Raw genomic sequence first — 25,696 nt, 5'->3', positions numbered from 1 at the left:
AACGCCGGATCCTTAACCCACTGAGCTAGGCCGGGGATTGAGGGTTTGAACACACATCTTCATGGATACTAGGCAGGTTCTTTTTTCTTCTTTTTAGAGCTGCACTCATGGCATACGGAAGTTCCCAGGCTAGGGATCAAATCAGAGCTGCAGCTGCCAGACTACACCACAGCCACAGCAATGCCAGAACCCTAACCCACTGAGCAAGGCCAGGGATTGAACCTGAGTCCTCATGGATCCTAGTCGGGTTCGTTACTGCTGAGCCACGACGGGAACTCCACGTTCCATGGCAAAGTCGAAGGATCTTGGCAGGTGCTCTCAAAGGTCGTCGTCAGTTGAGCTTGAGTTCATTAAAAGGAAATGTGATGGGTAATCTCATGTGTTAACTTCGCTGGACCACAGGGTGCCAAGTGGTTAAACACGATTTCTGGGCATGTCTGCGGGGCGTTTCCAGAAGGGTCAGCATTTGGCTCCGTAGACTGGGCAGAGCCGGTGGCCTCCCCATGCGGGTGGGTATCAGTCCATCCACTGAGGACCTGGACAGAACAAAAAGGTGGACGGAGGCCGAATCCACCGTCTGCCTGACTGAGCTGCGACCTTCATCTTTGTCTGCCCTTGACACTCTTGGCTCCTGGGTCTTCACACCCCGACTGGAACCTGCACCATCAGCTCTTTGGTTCTCAGGCCTCGGAATGACACCCCTGGCCTCCTGGGCTCCCATCTTGCAGACAGCAGATCACGGGGCTTCTCAGCCTCCTTAGCTGCATAAGCCACTACCTTACAGATCTCTATGTAATATATATAATCTCTTTCTACTGATGGATGGAGAGAGAGACCCTATCGCAACTGTTTCTCTGGGGAATACTACTAATACAGGAAGGTTTTGCTGGGTGGGCCTGGGCTAATCAGGCGAGATCGTTAAAGTTGGGTCTGGAGGTCAGAGCTGTGGAAATCAGCAATTTTCCTCCTGGCCTTGAAGACACCAGCTTCCATGGGCTCTACAGATGCAAGGAAATGGATTCTGCCATGCAAGCTTAGCAGAGGGCCCCGACCTCAGCCTCATGAGACCCTAAACCAAGGCCCCAGCGCAACTGTGGTACCTGGACTCCTGATCCACAGGGAATGTGAGAAAATTAGTATGCATACTGTGGTTTTTTTGTGAGTGTTTTGTAGGGTTTTTTGGTGTGAGTGTTTGTGGGTTTTGGAGGCATGTGGAAGTACTTGGGCCAGGGATCAAACCTGCCCCACAGGTGCGACCTGTGCCACAGGTCAGGCAATGCCAAGGCAATGCCAGATGCAAGGGAGCTTCATGCATCTTGGTCTAAGCCACTGTATGGTAGTAATTTGCTGTGCAACATTGATGTCTAATTCACTTCTTGTGTTAGTTTGCTCAGGCTGCCATGACAAACTGCCACAGACTGGGTGGCTTAAACAACAGAAACTTATTCTTATTATTCTGGAGACTAAAGGTCAAGATCAAGGGGTCAGCGGGCTGGTTCGTCCTTGGCCCCGCTCCTTGGCTTGCAGACGTCCGCATCTCCCTGTCCTCACACCGTCTTCCCTCTGCCCCCGGCGGTGTCCAGGTTTCCTCTTCTTACAGGGGCACTAGGCACACTGGGCTAATGACCTCATTTTGACTTAAACGACCTCTTTTTTTTTTTTTTTTTTGTCTTTTTAGGGCTGCACCTGCAGCATATGGAAGTTCCCAGGCTAGGGGCTGAATCAAGCTGTAGCCACCAGCCTACGCCAGAGCCACAGCAACGTAGGATCCGAGCCGCGTCTGCGACCTACACCACAGCTCATGGCAACACCGGATCCTTAACCCACTGAGTGAAGCCGGGGATTGAACCTGCAACCTCATGGTTCCTAGTCTGATTCGTTTCCCCTGTGCCACAACGGGAACTCCTTAACCCACCTCTTTAAAGACCTGATCTGACCCAGACACCTACGGTCAATTAATCTTTGACAAAGGAGGCAAGAATATACAATGGGAAAAGACATTAGAGAATGTGCCCGTCGTGGCACAGTGGAAACGAATCTGACTAGGAACCATGAGGTTCCTCCATATGCCACAGGTGCAGCCCTAAAAAGCCAAAAAATCAAAAAAAAAAAAAAAAAAGACAGTCTCTTCAGCAAGCGATGCTGGGAAAACTGGACAGCTCCATGTAAATCAATGAAACTAGAACACATCCTCACACCATGCACAAAAAGAAACTCAAAATGGTGTAAAGACTTAAAGAGAAGACAAGACACCATCAAACTCCTAGGAGAGAACATAGGCAAGACATTCTAACATCAATCGTACAAATGTTTTCTTAGGTCAGTCTCCCAAAGCAATAGAAATAAAACCAAAAATAAACCTATGGGACCTAATCAGATTTAAAAGCTTTTGCACAACAATGGAAACCATAAAAGTAAAAACAAAAAGACAACCTACGGAAGGGGAGAAAATAGTTTCAAACAATGCAACAGACAAGGGCTTAATCTCCAAAATAAAAACAACTCATACAACTTCAAAGCAAAAAAATAAACAACCCTAGTACTTCTGTGGTGCAGTGGGTTAAGAAGCTGGTATTGTCACCGCAGCAGCTTGGGTGGCTACTGTGGCACAGGTTCAATCTCTAACCAGGGAACTTCCACAAGCCTCAGGTGTAGCCCAGAAACCCCCCCCCAAAACAAAAATACCACTGCAGACTTGCTTAAAATATGTCATGGAGTTCCCGTTGTGGCTCAGCGGGTTAAGAATCCATTAAGGATCCAGTGTTGCCATGAGCTGTGGTGTAGGTGGCAGATGTGGCTCAGACCCCATGTTGCTGTCTGTGGCTGTGGCACAGGCTGGCAGCTTTAACTTTGATTCGACCCCTGGGAACTTCCACATGCTGCAGGTGAGGCCCTAAAAAGCAAATAAATCAATAAATAAATGGAGACAGAAAAAAAAATGGAGTTCCCGTCATGGCTCAGTGGTTAACGAATCTGACTAAGAACCATGAGGTTGCAGTTCGATCCCTGGCCTCACTCCGTGGGTTAAGGATCCAGCATTGCCGTGAGCTGTGGTGTAGGTCGCGGACGCAGCTCGGATCCCACATTGCTGTGGCTCTGGCGTAGGCCGGTGGCTACGGCTCCAATGAGACCCCTAGCCTGGGAACCTCCATGTGCCGCAGGAGCAGCCCTAGAAAAGGCAATAAATAAATAAGTAAATAAAAATGGGCAGAAGACCTGAATAGACATTTCTTCAAAGAAGACACACAGATGGCCAACAGGCACATGAAAAAATGCTCGACGTCACTAATTGTTGGAGAAATACAAATCAGAACTGCGCAGAGGTAACATCTCACACCAGTCAGGTCAGAGTGGGCATGATTAGTAAGTCTACAAATAACAAGTGCCGGCGAGGGTATGAAAAGGGAGCCCTCCCACACTGTTGGTGGGGATGCACATTGGTCCAACCACTATGGAAACCAGTACGGAGGTGTCTCAGAAAACTAATCAGAGAACCACCGTATGACCCAGCAGTCCCACTCCTGCACATCTATCTGGAAAAAACTTTCATTGCAAAAGATACATGCACCCCTATGTTCATGGCAGCGCTACTGACAATAGCCAAGACATGGAAACAACCTAAATGTCCATCGATAGACGAACGAGGTACGTATACACTATGGAATGCTTACTCAGCTATAAAAAAAGAACAAAATAATGCCATTTGCAGCAACATGGATGGAACTAGAGACATGTTAAGTGAAGTCCGAAGGATAAAGACAAATACCATATGACCTCGCTTATATCTGGAATCTAATATATGGCGCAAATGACCCGATCTACAGAAAACTGAACTCCGGGACCCAGACCACAGCCTGTGGATGCCCAGGGGGAGGAGTGGGCTGGACGGGGAGGTCGGGGTTAGTGGATGCAAACGTTTGCGTTGGGAGTGGATAAGCCGCGAGATCCTGCTGCACAGAATAGGGAACTCTCTCCAGTCACTTGAGATGGAGCATCGTGAAGGGTCATGCGAGAAAAGAACGGGTATAGACGTATAACTGGGTCGCTCTGCTGCATGGCATAAATTGACAGAACACTGTAAATCAGCTATAATAAAAAAATTTTTTTTGAAAAAAGACTTGATCTGTGAGCCATCTCATTCCGAGCTATGGTGGTTAAGACTTCAAGGCGTGAGTCTGGGAAGACGCAACCTGGCCCACTGCTCTTCTCAGAAGAAAAGCTGGGAAACAAGTGTGACGGGGCCGCCCTCTGAGTTATGGGTTGGGGATACCAGGCACCTGCCACCTGTACATTTTTACAATTGATTTTATAGGGAACAAAGTCCCTCTGGGACCAGGCTGGAGGGGTGGAGACAGGCAGGGACAAGCCTTATCTGGGCTCCTGGCCTGGCTCTGACCCCCTCCCCACACTAGAGAGGGATTTAGGGGCAAGGTCTCCACGTTCCAGGGATAGCGAGGCCTGCATAGGAGGTCTGGGGCAGGGCCCCGAGGCCTGGGCACCACCCCTGTCCCAAACGCTCCATGGCTCCCCACCACGGTACCCTCATAATCCAGCTCCTGCCTGGCCCATGACGCCCTGCCTGTCTGGCCCCTGTCCACTTCTCTGATTTCACCTCTGCCCATCACTCCCCGCCTCTCACTCTCTCCAAGCTCGCCCCTGACTCAGGGCCTTTGCACTTACTGAGCCCTCTGCCTGGGAAGCTCCTGTCTGTCACTCTCTCTCTCTTCTTTTTTTTTTTTTTTTTGGCCCTGCCCATGGTATGTGAAGTTCCCAGGTCAGGGGTTGAACCTGTGCCACTGCAGCGACCCAGGCCACTGTAGTGACAACAGTGGACAAGCCACTGAGTCACAAGAGAACGCCTGCCATCTCTTCCATCAGCGTCACAGGACAATTACCACCTTCTCAGAGGGGGCTCCCCTCCTCCCCCGCACAAAACAGCACCCTCCCCATCCAGCCTCCACCTTACTGTCCAGTCTTAGCATCTTCGCAGCACATACAGAACCCTGATTTCCTGCTGACAAAGGTCTCCCTCCCAGAATCCTACAGGGACAGACCGTGCTTATCTTGCTCACCCCTGCATCCTTGGTCTCTGCGCACAGTAGGTGCTCAATAAACTCTCGGGATTAAATGATTAAATGCACCCCCCCCCCATTACAAGGGCTGGGATAGGAGAAAGGAGCCTGTGAACACCTCTCATATCTGTAAATGCGGGTCCTGCACAGACATCAGATGAAGCCAGCCCTCCGCTGTGGGTGACTCTTATGGACGGAGACCGGGAGAAAGTGGGAGCCACACATACTGAGTGCCACCGCAGCCCGGCCACAAAGCACCAGCCTGGGATGTTGGCGCCCCCTAGTGGAGCATCCCAGGCCAGAGCCTGCCGCCGGTGGCCCAGGGGTGCATCAGAGGCTGGTCTGGTAGTGGGACAGAGCTGGCCCATGAATGATGCTCTTGGCTCCTGAAGGCTTGGATGTGAGCTTGCTGCTGGAGCTGGGCTAGCAAAGGCCCGACCATGCAGGGACGGCCCTTGCCCGGCCCCTTGATCTTCAATCCTCCAGACATCTGGGGTCCACTGGCGCCGGTCCCTTGCTAAGGGTCCCTGAACTCTCCCCTCTGGGCCTGGGAGCAACAGGACAGGACAGGAAACCTTCCAGGTGATCCCACAACACCACACGTGTGTCCAGGACACGTGCAGACACACACACACACACACACACACACACACACACACACACACACTCAACCTGCCTAGACCAAGACAGAGATGCATTCAAAGTCTGAGAGACACTTTTTTTTTTTTTTAGGACTGCACCCGTGGCATACAGAAGTTCCGAGGCCAGGGGTCAAATCAGAGCTACAGCTGCCATGCCAGCCTACACCACAGCCACAGCAAGGTGGAATCTGAGCCACATCTGCAACCTACACCACAGTTCATGGCAACACTGGATCCCTGACCCACTGAGCCAGGCCAGGGATGGAACCTGCCTCCTCATGGATACTAGTTGGATTCGTTTCCTTTGTGCCGCAACGGGAACTCCTGAGAGACACTTTAGAGATGGTGACAGAGCCAGACCTGGTGAGAGGAGCCAGGGGAACCTGGATGGTGGGAGGGGAATGAGAGATGCAGTGAAGGGAGAGTGGCAGACGACCCTGGGAGGGGCAGAGCAGGAGAGCGGGGTGATGCAGAGACCGCACCCGGGGAGTCACGGAGAGGTGGTGGCTGGAGAGGCCAGGGTGGAGCCCAGGAGGCCTGTGATGTGCCCACAGGACACCCGATGCAGCAGGCCCCCACACCTGTGCCCACACTGCCCTGGCCTCAGCTGTGGCGTGGGAAGAATGGCAGTCAACGCGTTGGAGCTGTGGCTGGCAAGGGCCACACTGGGCATCTGGTCGACCAGCTGCTGGCCTCACCACATACTCCCAGGTAACCTGACCTCTGGCACTCTCCCTGGCTGCCTGCTGCTGGCATGATCATCTTCACCACACGGGCTGTCACATTCAGAGCCCGCTGCAACCATGCCGCAGCCTGCCTGGTGGCCCCCACCCCAAGCCCTGCACCTAGCCGCACTTCTTTTGCTGCCCACTGGGCAGCTGCTGCTGTGCCAACACTGCCGGTGGCACTGCTGGAGAGTGGGCAGGGCTGGGAAGCAAAGGCATGGTCTCGGCCTGCGCTAACTTACCTGCTGTGTGAGCTCGGAGAAGCTGCAGAGCCTCAGTTTTCCTTCTGTGCTACCTTCTTATCCCAATTTTACCAGGAATAATGAAAACTTAAATCAAGGCACAGGGGAGTTCCCGTCATGGCGCGGCAGAAATGAATCCGACTAGTATCCATGAGGATGAGGGTTCGATCCCTGGCCTTGCTCAGTGGGTTGGCAACCCAGTGTTGCTGTGGCTGTGGTGTAGGCTGGCAGCTATAGTTCCGATTCAGCCCCTAACCCAGGAACCTCCATATGCCACAGGTGCGGCCCTAAAAAGCACCCCCCTAAAAAAGACAAAAAAAAAAGACACAGTATTTCCCAAGTGGTGGCACTGATATATTTTTTTTAATTATTCCATAACATGGAGTTCCTTGGTGGTTCAGCATGTTAAGGATCCAGCTTTGTCACTGCTGTGGCACGGGTACAATCCCTGGCCCCAAGACTTGCATATGCCATGGGTGCGGCCAAAAAAAACCTGTTCCATGACTTTACATCACATCACATCTGGTGGCTCCTGTTTCAAAAGGACTCCTATGTATATTCTCTTCTTGAGCCAGAGATGGTTGTCTGCCAGGGTTTTTGTTATAATTTGCTACTGATAATTTTATCAGGGGATCATTGGAGGAAAAAATAATATTTATAATAAATTACTTAGAAATATGCTTTAATATTTAACAAGTATGAGAGTCTTTAGAAAGTTCTTCGTGTCCCTCCTAAGGGCTTTTTCCCTCTGAGGGCTGAATCCCAGCTTGGCTGCTTTGACCTTGGGTGAATGTCCCTGACCTCAGCTTCTCCTTCAGGAATCCAGGACACTGATGCTTTCCTCTGAGTGCCCAGGGGAGGGGGGCTCTCACCGAGCATCAGGTTGGGGCCTGGGCGCTTGGGGGCGCAGGAGACATCCTCACCGTTCTAATTGTGCCTCCGTCTGCCAGGATGCTGGCAGCGCCCGGGGCAGCCCAGGCTCAGCCTCAGCGGCTGCAAACATGGCCCAGCTCACTGGGGAGCCTGGGAAGAGCCACCCCTGGGGCCAAGCCTCTCCTAATCTGCAGAACCTGGAACCATGTGACTCAGGGGGCAAAAGGGACGTTGCAGGCACGGTGGTGTCAAGGACCGTGAGACGACCCAGCGAGTCCTTACAAGAGGGAGACGGGAAGGTCAGAGTCAGAGGGAGATGGGACAACAGAAGCAGAGGTCGGAGTGATGCTTTTTGGAGGCAGAGGAAGGAGCCACAAGGCAAGGACTATGGGGGACCTCTAGCATTGGGAAAAGACATGGGAACAGATTCCCCTCTAGAATCTCCAGAAGCAACGCCTTGACTTTAGCCCATAGAACCCACCTTGGACCTCCGACCCCCAGAACTGCAAGAGTCAAGTGCATGGTTCTAAGCCACTAGGCTGGTGATCACGTGTTAGGACACCCACGTGACGCTCATACGCCTCCCAACACAGCCTCCCCGGGCAAATGCTGAGATGCCCCCTCCCCCACCAGCAGAGACCAGCTTCCCCCATTCTGGCCACCACCACTCCCAGCCTCTCCTCCCTGCCATGCACCAGCCCATTCTCTGCCTCCTCCCAACACCATGGGTCCCCCGTCCATCAGTCAAGCGCCTTAGTGGAAACCACACCCGTGTTTTTCTCTTCCCCTCTGGCCACAGCCTGACTGTACCAGTGTCACCCACCTGAGCAACCAGCCCACAGATGTCCCCCCACCCCTCCCCCCGGCTCCTGCAGAAGCTCAGGTATGAAACAGGGTTTGGGAGCCACTCCCCTGCAGGATGGAAGACCTTGGGCAAAGGCAAGTCGCGATCCGAGCCGCAGTTTCCCGAGGACGCTGGGCCTGGAGCAGAGGGAGGCAGGGAACCACGGGCAGGTGTGCCTGGAGGGGGTGGGCAGATGCAGGGTGTCTGCCCCACAGCCGGAGGCTCCCAGCAGGCCTCCCTCCCACCTGACCCGAGCCTCCCCCTGCCGCCCCGCCCCCTCTGCAATTACGGGTCCTCCACGATTGCTAATTGGGGCGGTTGACTCCACTCCTGGCCTCGCTTCCCTAACGAGGGCTTTGTCCCCTTAATTGGCCATCTCCAGGGGCTTTTCTCTGCCCCCTCACCTACGCTGCCCCATCTCTGATCCCAGGCCCAACTATGTGCTAATTGGGTCCTTGTGGGGGGCACATCAGAAGACCCCGCCCTCCCTGTCCCCTTGCCTTCCTGTGTCAGGCGCCTACCTACAGGTTCCTCAAACCTCAGGGTCCGCTCTCAGGAGGTGAGGTAGGGACAGGGCGAGGGCACAGGAGGGAGGCGCTGCAGCGTCCCGCTGACCCTCCCCAAACCCATCTCTCTTCCTGTCTCCCTCCCCTCCCCAGCCCTGGGCCCCAGCCCTGGGCCCCGGCCCTGGCAGCCCCTCTCTCCTCACAGGTTTGGGAGGCAAGAATCTCGTAAGGACATACTCCAGATAACCCCAGCCATGCATCCCGGGGCTCCAGCGGCCCCTGGAATCTCTGAGCCTGGCCCTCGGGAGCTGTGTGCCTTCGTGAGCGGGGCAGCCGCCCACATGCTGCGTACTCTGCACCCCCGGCGGACCCGGCCCCCCAAGAGGAGGCCCAACCACAGGAGGTTCCTGCACAACCAGATCTGCAGGTGAGGGGAGTGGGAGGTGGATGAGGGGGAGGAAGTGGGGCTGGAGTCCTTGGCGTGGGGGAGACCAGGCTCTGAGACGGCAGAGGGACGTGCACCCCGAGGCTGGATGCAGTCAAAGCCCAACACGCATTCATTGGGTGCCAACTGTGCCACACCCCAGAGACCCATCCCTCCGGAGCTGATGAAATTCTCTGCCTCCGGGGAGCTTGCGATGCAGAGGGGAGGCAGCTGGTGAGGGACAGACAAAATAAAGAATCACACCACAGCAGTTCCCATCGTGGCGCCGCGGAAACGAATCCGACTAGGAACCATGAGGTTGCGGGTTCGATCCCTGGCCTTGCTCAGTGGGTTAAGGATCCAGTGTTGCCGTGAGCTGTGGTATAGGTTGCAGACGCGGCTCGGATCCCGAGTTGCTGTGGCTCTGGCGTAGGCCAGTGGCTACAGCTCCGATTTGACTCCTAGCCTGGGAACCTCCATATGCCTCGAAGTGGCCCTAGAAAAGGCAAAAAGACAAAAAAAAAAAAGAATCACACAAAAAGCCAAACACCTTGAAGAGCCGATGCTGCGTGGAAGGAGCCAGACACAAAGGCCACCATTGCCTGATTCCAATCCTGTGAAATATCCAAATCAGGCAAATCCATGGAGCCAGAAAGCAGATGAGTGGGTGCCAGGGCTGGGGGAGGGAGGGAGGGGGAGAGATAGCTCATAGGTATGGGTCTCCTTCCGGGGTGATGAAACGTTCTAGAACTAATTAGAGGTGGTGGTTGCACATTGTGAATGTCCTAAGTGCCACTGACCTGCACACTTTAAGATAGTTTAAATGATGTAAATCTTACCTCCATTTTTACGGACCATACGGTGTGTCTGACCGTGGTAAGGGCTGCGGAGGCTGTGCTGGGGGAGGGTTGGTATTTTAGGGAAGGGGCTGGGAAGGCCTCCCCGAGGAGGCCACACGTGAGCAGAGTCCTGAGGGAGATGAGGAAAGGAGCCCGTGGACATCTGAGGAGAGCACTGCAGGAGGGGGACAGCAGGTGCAAGGCCCTGAGGCAGGAACGGCCCCAGTGTGTCTGGAGATCAGTAAGAAGGTGGGGTGGCTGGAGCAGAGCGAAAGGGGGAGGGAATTCGGTTCCAGAGAAACAGGTGCCTGACGTGGAGACCTCGTGGGGCTCTGAGCTGGGCTGTGGTGGGATGTGAGGACCCCTCAGGCTGTTGGGCAGAGATCAGATCGCACAGCGGCAAGGGCGGACTTGAGAGGCCAGGAAGGAGGCTACCGCACTGATCCTGGCGAGGGGATGGTGGTGGGGCAGACCAGGATGGGGATGGGGGTGTGGGGACAAGGACCAACTCTAGGGCTTTTTGAAGGCAGTGTCTCCCTAACCCGCACACCACACTCAGCCCCTCTCCTGCTCATGTACGTCCCCCAGCTCCTCAGCGCCCTTAGGACAAAGGCTCCGTTCCCCTTGCCAGCCTCAGCTCCCCCTATAGCCCTTCACCCTTCAGCCTCTGGGCCTTTGCACATGCTCTTCCTGGCTCTGGGAATGCGGATGGAGACCTCTGCCCCTTCAGGTCTCTGCTCAGCCTGTCCCTCTCACACCCACCTGGTGCCACCCCACCTTGCCCTGCGCTTTCGCTTCACCCTGCAACAGTCACTTTTTTTTTGCCACGACTACAGCACATGGACATTCCTGGGCCAGGGATCGAACCTTCCCAGAGCAACAACCCAAGCTGCTGCAGTGACAGTGCCAGATCCTTAACCCACTGTGCCACAAGAGAACCCAAGGAGTCATTTTTTCCCTCGTTGTATTATTTAGTTTTTTTCCGCTGTACCGCCTGGGGACCAAGTTCCTCTTACTTGTATACATTTTCCCCCACCCTTTGTTCTGTTGCAACATGAGTAGCAAGCAAGTCGTCATGTTGACAGCACCTGCTGTATGCCAGGCGCACTGTTCTAAGTCCTTGACACGCCCTCTGCCTCAGTGCTCCCGGCAACCCCAGCGTAGGTTGTCTTTTCTCTCTGCTATGGACAAGGAAGCTCAGGGAGGTGTGATGGTCTGCCCAAGGCTCCACAGAGAGCTGACATAAACCCAGGCCGTCTGAGCGCAGAGCCCGTGCTCTGGGCCACTGTGCGGCCCTGCCTGGGTGCGGCATCTCAGGGATTTGATGACGGCAATGATGGCGAGGAGGAGGAGGAGGAGGAGGAGGGAGTGATGGCCCTGGTGGTGGTGGTGAGGGTGAGGGTGAGGGTGGCGTGCCAGTGGTGACGATGGCGAGGAGGAGGAGGATGCTGATGGCGATGAGGATGAAGACAAGGATGAAGATGAGGAGGATGGTGAGGAGGAGGAGGAGGATGAAGATGAGGAAGAGGATGCTGATGGCGACGAGGGTGCTAAGGGTGAGGATAAAGAGGAGGAGGAGGAGGAGGAGGGTGGTGATGCTCGTAGCTAAAATTTACCTGACGCTTAGTACGTGCCTGGCACTGTTCTAAGTACTTTAGTTTTAACTCACATACTCACATACAGTGAGGAGGAACTCATTAACCCCTGATAGGAACCCTAGGAGGTAGGTACTCTTATAACTCTCTTATTTTATTTTATTTTTCAATCCCTGACAGGAACCCTAGGAGGTAGGTGCTCTTATAACTCTTTTATTTTATTTTACTTTACTTTCTTTTTCTTTGCTTTGCTTTGCTTTGGTTTTTAGGACTGCATAAGGAGTTTCCCAGGCTAGGTGCTGAATTGGAGCTGTAGTTGCTGACCTACACCCCAGCTCACAGCAAGGCCAGATCCTTCACCCACTGAGCAAGGCCAGGGATCAAACCTGCGTCCTCACGGATGCTCGTCAGATTCGTTAACCACTGAGCCGTGACGGGAACTCTTACCCTTGTTTTTTAGATGAGCACCCTGAGGCACAGAGAGGCAAAGTGATTTGCCCAAAGACCTGCATTTTTGTAAGGAGGTGGCTCCTCCCACTCGGCCCTGGATTGTGCCCCAGGAGGTGTGCCAGTGCCAGCCGCTGGCCTCCCAGGCTCCTTGTCTGACCCCTGCTTCAAAGGGCCAGCTTCTCTGTGGTAGCACCTCAGACATCCCTGCCCCCATACCTGGTTCTGCCATATGCTCCACAGAGACCCAGGCCACCCGCCAGTGGCCTGGAGGGCAGCCCAGGTAGCTCGGAAACAACTGCCTTAGGCATCAAGCTCAGCCTGAGAAGATCCAGGTCAGAGGCAAGCTCTCCTCAGCATCTTCCCACCCACAGGCTCCTCCTCCCTCCCCGCTCCCTCAGGCCCTGTTCCCTCAGGAACACCCTCCCACCTATGCTATGGATGTTTAACAGTCGTCTGATGCAGCATGACTCAAAAGGTGGTCCCTGGACCAGCCACATTAGCATCTCAGCATCAACTGGGCATGTTAGAAATGCAAATTCTCGGACTCCGCCCCAGACCTGCAGGACCAAAACTCGGGCCCAGGAACCTCTGTTTCTACAAGTCCTGCAGGTGTCCTGTTGTCCGCTCAAGTTTGAGAGGCATTGCCTATTTGGTCGCTCATGTACCATCGCACAGATTCTGCTGTCCAAAACATAGCATATTTCCTTCATCTGAATGTTCAAACTCTTGAGAGTAAATCGCAAATGGCACAACTCTTGAGCTCTAAACACCATTTATACTTAAGTTTGTTCAAGTCAGGGACCATACATGGCACGTAGTTGTTGTGAATCCTTTTTTTTTTTTTTTTCCTTTAAAGGGCCGTACCCACTGGATATGGAAGTTCCTGGGGCCAGGGATTGAATCTGAGCTGCAGCGACAGCAACATTGGATCCTTAGCCCCACTGCACTGGGCTAGAGATCAAACCCACACCTCCACAGCAACCCAAACCACTGCAGTCAGGTTCTTAACCCACTGTGCCACAGTGGGAACTCCAGTTGTGCATCTTAAGTCAGTCCTCCACACACGGTTTCTCTGTCATTGAACCTGACCTGTCACGGCTGAAAACTTTCCCTGGCACATGATTCAGAGCATAACTATCCTCCTCAGCATCAAAGACAGTCTCAGAGCAGCAGCTGTCACTGATTTATTTAAGGGCCAGATACTTTTTTTTTTCTTCACATGGTAAAACATACATAACGTAAAATTCACTATTTGGGCCATTTTAAAGTGCACAATTCAGGGGCGTTTTGAAAATTCATGTTTACACCCATCACCCCCATCCAGTTCTGGGACATTTTCATCACCTCCAAAGGCGACGTGGCACCACCCGTTAGCATTCTCTCCCCATCCTCCCTCCCCCAGAACCTAGTAACCACCAGTCTGCTGTGTCTCCTGGGGTTTGCCTGTTCTGGGCATTGCCTAGGAACCGTCACACAGTATCAGATACTTTTTGGGTTTTTTACAGCTGCGCTTGCGGCATATGGAAGTTCCCGGGGCCAGCGGTCAGGTGGGAGCTGCAGTTGCCGGCCTACACCACAGCCACAGCAACACTGGATCTGAGCTGCATCTGCAACCTACGTCGAAGCTCACAGCAACGCTGGATCCTTCACCCACTGAGCGAGGCCAGGGATTGACCATGCATCCTCACGGACACTGTGTCGGGTTCTTAACCCACTGAGCCACAACAGGAAATCCCTCAGATACGTGCTGGGGGTTGGGGGGCCTGCACCCACAGCATGTGGAAGTTCCCAGACCAGAGACTGAACCCGCACCGCAGCAGTGACCAGAGCCACAGCAGTGACAATGCCAGATCCTTAACGGCTGAGCTACCAGGGAAATACAAGTTAGCCTTTTTTTTTTTTTTTTTTGGCCTCACCTTTGGCATTGGAAATTCCCCAGCCAGCAATGAAACCCACACTGGCCTAAGTCACAGCTGCAGCAACACCAGATCCTTAACCCACTTAAGGGGGAACTTCCACCTTAGTCTGGTTCTGAATTTCATTTAAATGGAGTCACATAGTCACTGATTTCTTTTCTTCTTCTTCTTCTTTTTTTTTTCCCCCTTTTTAGGGCCACACCTGCATATGGAAGTTCCCGGGCCAGGGGTCGAATCATAGCTGCAGCTGCCAGCCTGCACCACAGCCATACCAACACTGGATCCAAGCTTCATCTGCAACCTACACCACAGTTTGTGGCAATGCGGGATCCTTTACCCACTGAGCGAGGCCAGGGATCAAACCCACATCCTCATAGATCCTAGTCAGTTTCATTTCTGAGCCACAAAGGGAACTCCACGTAGCAGCTGATCCTAAGACGCATCACTTTTGTTCCACAGTATGTTTTCGCTTTAATCTGCTAGCGCTTCCAAAATCAGACACCACAGACTGGGTACAACAGACACGCACTTTCGCCTGATGCTGGAGGCGGAAGTCTGAGATCACGGTGTCGGCAGGGAGAGGCCTCTCCGCGGCATCTCACACGGTCATCCCTCTGTGTGTCCTATTATCCTTTCACCGGATGAGGGACCTCCCAGATGATGTCATTATAACTTAATCACCTCTCTAAAGACCCTATCTCCAAATACAGTCACATTCTCACATTTTAATCCTGGGGGTTAAAACTTTAAAATGTGAACTTCAGGGGGACACAATTCCGTCCCTAGTAGTTTGTGCGATTTGCCTGTATTGCTACCGAGGGGGCAGGAATACCGAGGGGAGACCCGTGCAGTAGCTACTGAAGTCGTCCAGGTGGAAGAGGGGGGCTGGGGGACCCCACCCAGTGTTGGTGGAGAGGCGGATTCGTAACTGTCTAGGAAGTAGAATCCGCAGGGCATCACTGCTCTCATGGCACTCTCAGTCCAGTGCGCCTTTGTGTGAAACAAATATATTTTCTTCGGCCACCTGTGCAGCATATAGAAGTTCCCAGGCTAGGGATCGAACCTGCACCACAGCAGCAACCCAGGCCACTGCAGTGACAATACCAGAGCCTTAACCTACTGCACCACAAGGGAACTCCAAGAAAATTTTTAAAGGCATCCTTTTCTTATGATATGTTTTAGGTTTATATGTTGGAATACATATAGAATGCATTTATATGGTGGTCATAATAAATCTAAATGTCAAAATGTGGATAGTGCTGGACTAGATGTGCTGCCTTGTGCAGTGCACAAACTTCACACCTGTTCAGAGCTTCCCTATGAATGGGGTTAGAAAGACTGAATTGTCAGACTCAAGAAAATGGACCCAGGGGCAGAGACACTAGCAGAGAAAAGAAAAATGGGGAGGGAGAGAAAGGACAAGCCCCTCCTAGTATAGCAGACAGGGCAGGAATCCTTCATGGTCACCCAGCTAATGCCCATCTCTCCCTGCAGGCAGTTTGACAAGATCGAAGCTGCCACCCAGCGCCTAGCCATGTCCATCCTGTCCCAGGAGGCGCCTCCCCAGAGACCGCTGCCCCGAAGGCCACCCCTGCCACCTCCATCCCCCTTCCTGGGGGTGGCCTGTGCTGTGGCCCCCATGGAGGCACCCCACGCCAGCCCCAGCCTGAGTCTGGCTGCCCTGGGTACCTCCACCCTCGACCTCTTTGATGACATTGTGCTGGCCCCAGAGTGTCCCTCAGTGCCATCCGACCTGTTCCACTGTGTGGGGGGCCAGCCAGAACCAAGGCAGGATCCACACTTCTTCAGTCCCCTGCTCCCTTATTCCCTGAGGGGAGGGGATGAGCTCTTGGCTCCTGGAGGGGACTGGGTGGGCAGGCAGGAGATCTCCCAGGGGATCTCTGAAGGCTGGGGACCTGCTCCCCCATGATACCCAACCACTACTCAGCCCAGGCTCCCAGACAACCAGAGCCCCCCCACCATGACAGCTCTTCAGCTGCACATACCCCCTGCCCCTGCCAGGAGTCCCATGTCCCAGTCACTCCCCTGCTGGCAGCCCCTCGGAAAATGAACCAAGCCCAGACTCCCACCTCTGACCATGGCCTCATGGGTCCTCTCCCAGGTCCAGTGCCCCACTGCAGCCACTTGGGGCGGGGATGGGGGCTCCGCGCCTGTGCGCTCTCTCTCTGCCCCCTCGCCCAGCTTCTTCCTTCTTTCTTCCTAGCCCCACCTCCTTGGCAACTGTCCTTCCCCGTCCCTCTTACCCTGGTTCATCTCTGCCCAGTGTCTGGTCTACTTTAACTTATTCCCAAAGACTTGTCGATCACCTACTATATGCCAGGCCCAGGTTTCGGTGTCGAGGATTCAGAAGTGAATAAAACAGACAAGATCACTGCCCTTGTGGACTTCACATGGGGTGTGGGGGAGGGGGTAAAATGAGGGAACTGAAAATAAATGCACACCCACACATCTCTTTTTCCCCTGCTTTTCGGCTGAACCTATGGCACACTGAAGTTTCGAGGCCAGGGGTCAAATCCAAGCCACGTCTGCGACCTACGCGGTGGCTTTCAGCAATGCTGGATCCTTAACCCACGGAGCGAGGGTGCTCACAGAAAATGCTCGTCCTTATCCTGCTGAGTCACAATGGAAACTCCTCCATACATTTTTTAAACGCAAGATAAATTTCCAATTTCAGACCACAATTAGGTTTGTGAAGAAAATAAAACAGCAACCAGATTGCGGGGCCACTTGATGTAGGGTGGTCAGAGAAGACCCTGAATGACAAGAAGGAGCTGGCCCTGTGCAAGTGTGGTATTCCAGGCAAAGAGACTACCTCGGGCAAAGGCCCTGGGGTGGGACACTGGGGGAACAGCAAAGGAGGCCAACGTGTCTGAAGTGGAGCGCATGGGAAGAGGTGAGGTCGAGAGGCTGACAAAGGCGACTATGAATTGGGAGAGTTTGGATTTTACTCCAAGACTGATGGGCAATTCAGTCTTTCTCTCAACCCCATTTCCAAGAACGGTGTAACTATCGCAAACACCACCCTAGGAAGCAGGCGCTGTAAGATGGGGATATTGACACACCACGGAGAACAAACGAGAAGAGGCAGGATCTTAATGTTCACCGCTCCTTCGAACCTTTACCCTTTCCTGCAAAGTGCTTGGATCTCTTAGATTGAAGGGCCAGGGATCGAACCTGAGGTCCCAGTCCTGGGCACCGCCCGTCCCTCCCTCCCTCTCGGCCCCCGAGGTCCGACAGTTACAGCCGGACTGGGGCGACCCAGCCACCTCCGCAGCCGAAGTCCAAATTCGCCGTCCACTCCGCGCGGCTCCGCCTTAGACCCGCCACTCACGCCACTCACGCCTCTCCATTGGTCGGACTCCCAGCTGGCCAATCACGCTCTCAAGACGAACAGCCCTGCCCATACGGCCTCCCAACGAAGGAGAAGTAGCGGCGCTTGAGGATTGGCTGAGAGCGTGAGCGGAGTAGAGCTAAGCGAGTGCCCATTGGGCGGCTCGGCCCGGGTGGGCGGGACGCGGGCCGAGCAGGGGCGGGCCACGTGTCCCAACTGCTCCACACATTGACCCCGGCCTGGGAACTCGGCGGGAGGACTTGAGGGGGCGGACTCTGGCCTGCAAGAGGTGAGTGACTCCAGGCCGCACTCGCGGAGGGCCGGCTAGGCTCAGTCCCCGCGCTCTCGGGTAAGGCCCCTCCGGCGCTGATGGGGGCTGACCTCCCGCCTTGATGGTGACAAAACTGAGCGCTACGGGGACATCTGGAGCCAAGGACACACAGCAGGGGGAGGACTCTTGCCTGGGCTCGCTAGGGACTCGGGTCGCTCTGCCTCTCCGCCAAGTTTCTGCGCCATCCCTGCGTGGCGCATGTGTTTGGCCCCCACTTCCCCAAGGAGGAAACCGAGGCTCAGACAGAGCGGGAAACTTGCCTAAGATCACACAGCCGGGTTCCCCCGGCCTCGTGGGGATTGAAACCGCCCATTCCTTCCTGAGGTTGCCGCCCACCTGGGGCCACCCCTCTTTCTCCGGCCTTGGACTCTCTCCACACACAGATTCTTATCACTCCCCCAGGGCACCCCCAAAATCTATCTCCAGCCCAGATCCCTTCCCCACCTTTTTCATATTCTCCCCCAAATTAGTTCCCCCTTCCAGGCCTCCAGCTAGTCCCTGGACCCTGCCTTCCTTGGAAGTCTGGAAACCTGGGGATCTTCCTTCTTCTCCCTTCCCCACGACTCGACCCCTGGAATCTGTCTGTCCTGCCCCCTCCTCCCTGTCCTCCCGCCCTTGCCCACCTGGTCCACAGCCCCTGGAGATACACCGCATAGGTAGGCAAACGTCCAAATCACCAGACACGGCTCAAATAACTTTTCACAAAGAGAACCGTCTGGGGGTTCCTGTTGTGGCTCAGGGGGTTAAGGATCCCGCCCCGTGAGCTGTGGTGTAGGTGGCAGATGTGGCTCCGATCCTGCCTTGCTGTGGCTGTGGTGTAGGCCGGCGGCTACATCTCCATTTAGACCCCTAGCCTGGGAACCTCCATATGCCAGTGGGTGCAGCCGTAAAAAAAACTGTTTGGTGGGAACAGTATCCAAATCCAGAAACCACACACACTCCAGAAGGCCCCCTAGCAGCCCCTTCATCACTGCCCCCCCACACTGTATTGTATTTATTTCTGAGAGAGGACCTGTTACACATTGTCCAAAATTCCTAAGGAACAGAACAGTACCCAGTGAAAATTAAATGACCTTCACACTCTGCTCTCAGAGGTCTGTCTCTGCAGGAACACATGCTCCCGATGTTCCTGCCAGATACCGACTGGAACACTTCACCACATCCCCCCTCTTCCCCCCCCCCCCCCCGCCGGGCACAAAGAAGAGCATTGCTATCCACACTAGTACGCCTTTTTTTTTTTGTCTTTTGTCTTTTTAGGGCCTCACTCACAGTATATGGAGGTTTCCAGGCTAGGGGGTCAATGATACACAATGGGAACTTCTAGATTTATTTCTATGCTTATTCTCTAGTCTTTATTTCTGCTCCATTATGGAAAGTCCCATAATGAATACCCTTGTGCTGTCATGAATGGCCTTGTCCCACAGTGAATAACTTTGTGTCATTTCACAGGTGTGTCTGCAGGATGCTTAGGAGTGAGTGCTCTGGGTCAGAGGGTCTGTGTGTCTATACTTTTGATAAGTGTGGCCACATGATGCTCTGTAGGGGGTGTTGCGATCCACACTCCTACCAGCCCAGAAGGGCGCTCCTCATTACTATGGACGCCTGTCGCAGGCTTTCGGACATTCCAGTGCCCCCGCCCACACCTGACCCTGTCCCTCCTGTGTCCTGGAGAGTTAAGGTCATGAACCGAACGAGGAGAAGAGCATTCCAGGTAGGGTTAGGGTAGGATTAGGGTTAGGGTCAGGGCAAAGGCACTGCGCCTGGATGGGCCTCAGTGCCTTGAGGGAGCAGGGAACCTTTTAGTCCTCGGGACAGAGAGTAGCCCTGGGGGACTGGGCAGAGCTGAGACAGGGAAGGAAAGGGGCCAGCTCTGTGTTTTCAAAAAGCCTGTTTTCTCTCTCTCCTTCCTCCTACACGACCCTGCTGGCCCTGCCAGGATAGATCAGGGTCCCCAGAAATCCTAGCACTGATCGCAGTTGTACTTATGTGATTAATTAATTCAGTGTGGTTTTGAGTTTCCATTCCACTTGGTTTTTTTAGACACAATTCACATAACAAAATTCACCGTGTTAGCCATCTGCTAGTTTAAGGTTTTAAATTCTAGATGCATCACACATTGAACACGTTTTCTCCATTCACACACGAATCACAAACACCCGTGGGGACTGAAACCTCCCAGCGGCAGCCCGCTTGCCCTCGGCAGGGTCCACAGGGTCTCCTTTCCTAAGTAAGTTAACAAATAAAGGACTAAGCACACAGCTTACTAAATAAATTAGTAAATTAGCAAAAACAGCTTTCCTAAATAAATTAACAAATAAATGAGTAAGCACACAGAGGGCTGCAGACAGAAGCCAGAACTCCCATTTGTGCTGTAACTCAGGACCCAGAGACACAAGTACATGGGTGGGACAGGTGGGACGCAGGGAGTCCAGAGCCCAAGTGCTCTGGTGGGGGTGGAAGCAGTCAACCCTGTAGTCCCTGCATGACATTGGCCACCTTGGGCCAGGTGGTTCTACCGGCACCCTCCTTAATTTTTATATTTCTTTTTTTTTTTTTTGGTCTTTTTAGGGCCGCACCCACAGCACATGGAAGTTCCCAGGCTAGGGGTTTAATCGGAGCTGCAGCTGCTGGCCTGCACCACAGCTCATGGCAACACCAGATCCTTAACCTACAGAGTAAGGCCGGGGATTGAACCCATGTCCTTATGGATACTGGTCAGGTTCGTTACTGCTGAGCCACAACAGGAACTCCTATGTTTCTTTTTTTGTATTTTTAGGGCTGCACCCATGGCCTATGGAGGTGACCAGCTGGAGGTCAAATGCAGCTGTAGCCACTGGCCTACACCACAGCCATGCCAGATCTGCAGCCTACACCACATCTCGTGGCAACACTGGATCCTTAATCCACTGAGTGAGGTCAGGGATCAAACCTGTGACCTCATGGATCAGATTCATTTCCACTGAGCCACAACAGGAACTCTTGTTTCTTTTTTTTTAATTGTAGTAAAATATACATAACCTAAAATTTACAATCTTGACTTTTTTTTTTCCCCTGGTCTTTTTAGGGCCACACCCACAGCTTATGGAGGTTCCCAGGCTAGGGGTGGAATCAGAGCTGTAGCCGCCGGCCTAAGCCAGAGCCACAGCAACGCCAGATCCGAGCCACATCTGCAACCTACACCACAGCTCACAGCAACACCGGATCCTTAACCCACTGAGCAAGGCCAGGGATCGAACCCTTTTTGTCATGGATCCTAGTCAGGTTCATTACCACTGAGCCACGATGGGAACTCCTTGACCATTGTAAAGTGTACAATTAAGAGGCATTTAGTATGTTCATAATATTGTTTAACAATCACTACTATCTAGTTCCAGAATGTTCCATCTCCCCACACAGAAATGCTGTACCCCCTCCTCATTCCCTTCCCACAACCCCCCACCCCAGGGTGGAAGCACCACCACCCTATCTCCATGGACTCAACCATTGGGGCATTTCTTGTAAATGGACTCCTGCGTGTGGTCTTGTGTGACCGGCCTCTGAGCATCACCGTGAGGGTCCTCCATGCTGTGGCCTTTTCGGCACTTCATTCCTTTTTATGGCTGAATAATGGTCCACTGTATGGGTACCAGCCCTTCTAAGACTCGGGGGGAGTTGAGCTGGCACAGTTTCCACATGGGTAAACTGTGCTTCAGAGGAAGTGGTCAGACTTGAAGGATCCCAGGGCGCTGCCACTCCCCCCAGGTCTTGGAGGAGGGGCCAGTGCAGCGGGGGTGCTCCCTCTGCTCCTGACAGAGGGCCATGGGCAGGACTCTTCCCTCTCACGCCTGCTTTCCCCCCGGGGGCGGGCGGAGAGGACCACAGTTGGAACCTAGCATCTAATTGCATGGACCTTGGACATGCAAGAAGCCCCTCCCTGCCTGATCCCACGCCCTCTGCGCACCCCAGGACATGGCAGCCGTGAGGCCCGGCCTGGGACGGGTTGTCCCTGGATCATCCATCCTTTTCCTGTGTGACATGCAGGAGAAGTTCCGCCACACCTTGTACTTTCCCCAGATCGTCTCTGTGGCTGCCCGAATGCTCAAGGTATAACCCCCTCCTCCACCCTCTGACCTGGGGGTCCAGCCCCCAGCCCCTCCTCCCTCAGACCTAAGAGGTCAGGCCCCCAGCCCCTCCCTTGGGCCCAGACCTTTGTTCCTCACTCCCACCCCAGGTGGCCCGGCTGCTGGATGTGCCTGTGGTGCTGACTGAGCAGTACCCGCAAGGCCTGGGGCCCACGGTACCCGAGCTGGGGGCCAAGGGCCTGCAGCCACGGCCCAAGACCTGCTTCAGCATGGTGCCCGTGGTGCAACACGAGCTGGATGCGCGGCCCCAGCTGCGCTCTGTACTCCTGTGTGGCTTGGAGACACAAGCCTGTATCTTGGTGAGATTCTCGTTGACCCCAGCCCCTCCCTCCCCACGGGGGATCTCCTCAGCCTGAAAGGAGGCCCTCCTGACCCAGAGCCCTCTATCCTCCCCTTCCTGACCCAGGACCCCCTCCCGACCTGGGGCTTTCCCCTTCATTCGGGACCCCTCTCTACCTCCTGCTCCCATCCTGCCTAGGATCCCGTTGTCATCCAGGGAGCTCCTGCCCCCATCTGAGCCTCCCTTATCCCCACCCTGGCTGCCCAGTCACTCAGCCAGGACCCTTGTCCTGCCTGGGGTTGCGGGGTTGGCCCTGACCTCTTTCTGTGCCCAGCACACTGCCCTGGATCTCCTGGACCAAGGGCTGCAGGTCCACGTGGTAGTGGATGCCTGCACCTCCCGCAGGTGAGAGGGTCTCCCCAAGGGGTGGCGTGCCTGTGGGGTGGGGTGGGGGTACCCAGGAAGAACCAGGGGGTGGGATCCCTGCTGAGTCTGCCAGGTGTCTGGGTGTCCAGACCAAGGCACCCACGCCCCCCCCTCCTTGCAGCCAGGTGGACCGGCTGGTGGCTCTGTCCCGGATGCGGCAGAGCGGCGCCTTTCTCTCCACCAGTGAGGGGCTCATTCTGCAGCTCGTGGGTGATGCCGCCCATCCCCAGTTCAAGGAGGTACTGAACCCCGAAGGGAAGACTGCGGGTCAACACCGTCAGTCAGTGAAAGGAGAAGCTAACCCACAGCCACGAGGACCGTAGAGATGAAGCAGGCTGGGGGGCTGGGTGTGCAGAGAGGGGGTGGCCTAAGGTGGTCCTGCGGCCTCCTGGGAGAAGGTGATTTTAGAGTGGGGTGAAGATGGGAGGGAGCCAGGCAGGTGGGAAAGAACAGTCCAGCAGGGGCCCTGTAGATGGGAGCCCTTTGACCCTTTCCCATCCACCCTTCTCCATTCTGGCATCAAGTCCAGCCTCTACACCTACCACCAGAGTGGCCTTCCTAGTACCCAGATCTGACCAGGTAGCCCCATAGTTTCACACCCTTGGCCTGAACTTGAGAGTCCCGGCCCTCTGTGGTCTGCCTCTTCCCTTCCTCTTAGTTCACTTCTGTTGAGCGTTTATTGAACACCTACTATATGCCGGCCACTGTGCCAGGTCCAGGGGCAATGGTAAAAGATAATCCATCTTCAATTTCACCTTGTGGCCTAGAGGTGGGGGCGGGGTGGGGAATGTGTGGAGTATGTGAGAAATAAGATGGAGGCTGGCACCAGGAAGGACCCTCCTGGGGATGGCCTTAAAGTGAAGACCTGAGGAGTTCCTGCTGTGGTACAGTGGGCTCAGCGGTGTCTCTGAAGAGCCAGGAGGCAAGTTAGTCCCTAGCTCTGCGCAGTGGGTTAAAGGATCCGGTGTTGCTCCAGCTACATTTGAATCTGATCCCTGACCTGGGAACTCCATATGCCACAGGGCAGCCAAAAAAGAAAAGAAAGAAAAAGCGAAAGGTTGAAAGGGGAGGTGCCAGTCATCCAAAAAGTTTTCCTGGCGGAGGAAACAGCTAAGGCAAAGGCCTGGAAGTGGGACTGAACTTGACTTACTCAAGGAACCATAGCAGGGCATGTGAGTGCTTGGTGAGTGTAGGAGCAGGGAGGCAAGGAAGAGTCTTCCCAAAGACGTTGCTGGGGATGGGAAGAGGCAGCCGTGGGGGTTCTACAAAGGGGAGCTGGATACGGTCAGATCTGGGATTGAGCCTGGGTAGCCAATGGATTTATGGCAGGAGGGAGGGAAACCAGGGTGGAGGCAGCAAGGGTACAGGCTTTGCTTATTTCTGTTTTTTATTTTCTGAAGGTCAGCATGACAGGCATTGCTGATGGGTGCAGCGCATGAGAAGGCAGTGCAAGAGAGGCTCAAGCTGTCTACTGATGGGGCTGGGGGTGGGGACAATGAGGCTGAGAGGTCAAGTTTGTGAGTCCAGACTTGAGGGGCAAGGTGTGGGCTGGATTTGAGAGTTGAGGGCTAGGAGAGGTGAGATTACTTAATAAGAAACAGGTGTAGGCTAGAAGCCCCAGGACAGTCTGTCACCCTTAGTGGTCCAAGCCAGCAAGGTGGACAAGCTGACAGGTGATCAGGAGCTAACACCGATGGCTAAGATGAAAGGGAGGCCCCAGGAAAAGTTTTGAGAAGAGGGAGTGTTTGGTTTGGCCAGTTGCTGCCAAGAAGGGAGATGAAAATGGAGACCTAACCCCTTGGATCTGACCCCTCCTTCTTTCTCCCTACAGATCCAAAAGATCCTCAAGGAGCCTACCCCAGACAGCGGGCTGCTGGGCCTCTTCCATGGCCAGAACCCCCTCTTCCGCTGAACTCCCCACCCTGCCTGGAGGGGAGATGTCCCCCTTGTCACTGGGACCTTGGCGGAAGCACTCTCCCCCCATTCTTGGATCCCAAGAGTGGTGCAGTCCACCGGGAGTACCGCCCCGTCAGGAGGGGAGCTGGGTGCTGCCTTTCCATTGGACAGAAACTCCCGGAAATGCAAATGAGATTCTTGAAAGCCGGGCACGGACTGGCTGAGCCAAGCTAGAGGTGGGGCTCGGCCCCGGGCCACTTCAAGGTGTGGAAAGGGGAGGGGGTGGGAGTGTCACAGACTGTGTGGGACCTGGGCTCCGGGAATAAACATTGATGTGACTGTGGACTAAACCATTCTGGGGTATTGGGGGTATCCCGGGGGCGACCGGGGGTTGCAGGCGGCGGGTGGGGGAAGTGGGGTCCCCAGCAGATGGGGAGGGGGAGGTGCCTCTTCTCAACTACTAGCCGGTGCGAGGCAAAGGCGAGGGCTGCCCCCTGTCACATCTGCACTGAAGCGGGCGCGCATCTGCACAGAAAAGAACTGCCGCCCCGGGTCGCCCAACACGCTGCCTGCCGGCCGCCCCCCATCGGCGCGCGCGCGCACACGCCCAGCCCGGTTGGCTCGCAGACACGCACTTGCTCTGCCTCCCCCGGCCGGCCCCCCACGCCGCCACCACCCCCGACTCCCCCAGGGTCCCGCATCCGGAAAGTGAGGTGAGCAGTGACCGCACCCTGGTGCGGAGGGGGAAACTGAGGCACGAGGGACTTGGGGACGGGGAGGAAGGAAGAGAGTCTTGCGGATGAATAGATGAATGGATGGGAAGGACGGACAGCTTCATCTGAGTGGTCCCTGGTCCCCTAAGACGCAGGAGCCAGGGGATCCACATGAGGGCTCCCAGAATTCTGTAGCCCCCTTAGAAATCTGGGAGTCGGGACTCTAGGTACCCTCCCCCCAGTCAAGGGCCCTCAGCCTCTAAAGATGCTCAGTCTCCCTCTCAACCTTGGGGGCCCAAGGAGGCAATTTCTTAAGTCCTCCAGGGACCCAGGCGTCAGAGCTCTCATCCAGACCGACTCCTTTGGGTAACCAGAGCCCCACCAACCGTGGATCCCAGACCCCTCCCAGAAAGCCCCATCACCAGACCCCGGACCCCGGCGCCAGAGGGC

The 25,696-nt window shown here is 54.7% G+C and overlaps 2 protein-coding genes across 2 annotated transcripts; both read left to right on the top strand.

Annotated features, from left to right (window-relative positions):
• Positions 1–9,157: 9,157 nt before the first annotated feature.
• Positions 9,158–17,588, top strand: C8H19orf85 (chromosome 8 C19orf85 homolog). Its single transcript, XM_047791384.1, has 3 exons — positions 9,158–9,330; positions 15,622–15,997; positions 17,514–17,588. The coding sequence occupies exons 1-3, from the start codon at positions 9,158–9,160 to the stop codon at positions 17,586–17,588; spliced, it is 624 nt and encodes a 207-aa protein (XP_047647340.1).
• An 87-nt stretch (positions 17,589–17,675) lies between these two features.
• ISOC2 (isochorismatase domain containing 2) lies at positions 17,676–24,883 on the top strand. Its single transcript, XM_047790534.1, has 6 exons — positions 17,676–17,768; positions 21,756–21,893; positions 22,021–22,230; positions 22,546–22,616; positions 22,759–22,876; positions 24,469–24,883. Exons 2-6 carry the CDS (start codon positions 21,759–21,761, stop codon positions 24,547–24,549), a joined length of 615 nt encoding a protein of 204 aa, XP_047646490.1. The 5' UTR covers positions 17,676–17,768; positions 21,756–21,758; the 3' UTR covers positions 24,550–24,883.
• The last annotated feature ends 813 nt before the right edge of the window (positions 24,884–25,696 follow it).

Source organism: Phacochoerus africanus, chromosome 8, assembly GCF_016906955.1.
Source record: "Phacochoerus africanus isolate WHEZ1 chromosome 8, ROS_Pafr_v1, whole genome shotgun sequence".
Lineage (NCBI taxonomy): Eukaryota > Metazoa > Chordata > Mammalia > Artiodactyla > Suidae > Phacochoerus > Phacochoerus africanus.
The sequence above is the reverse complement of the archived record's forward strand: the minus strand, read 5'-3'. Positions and strand labels throughout refer to the sequence as shown.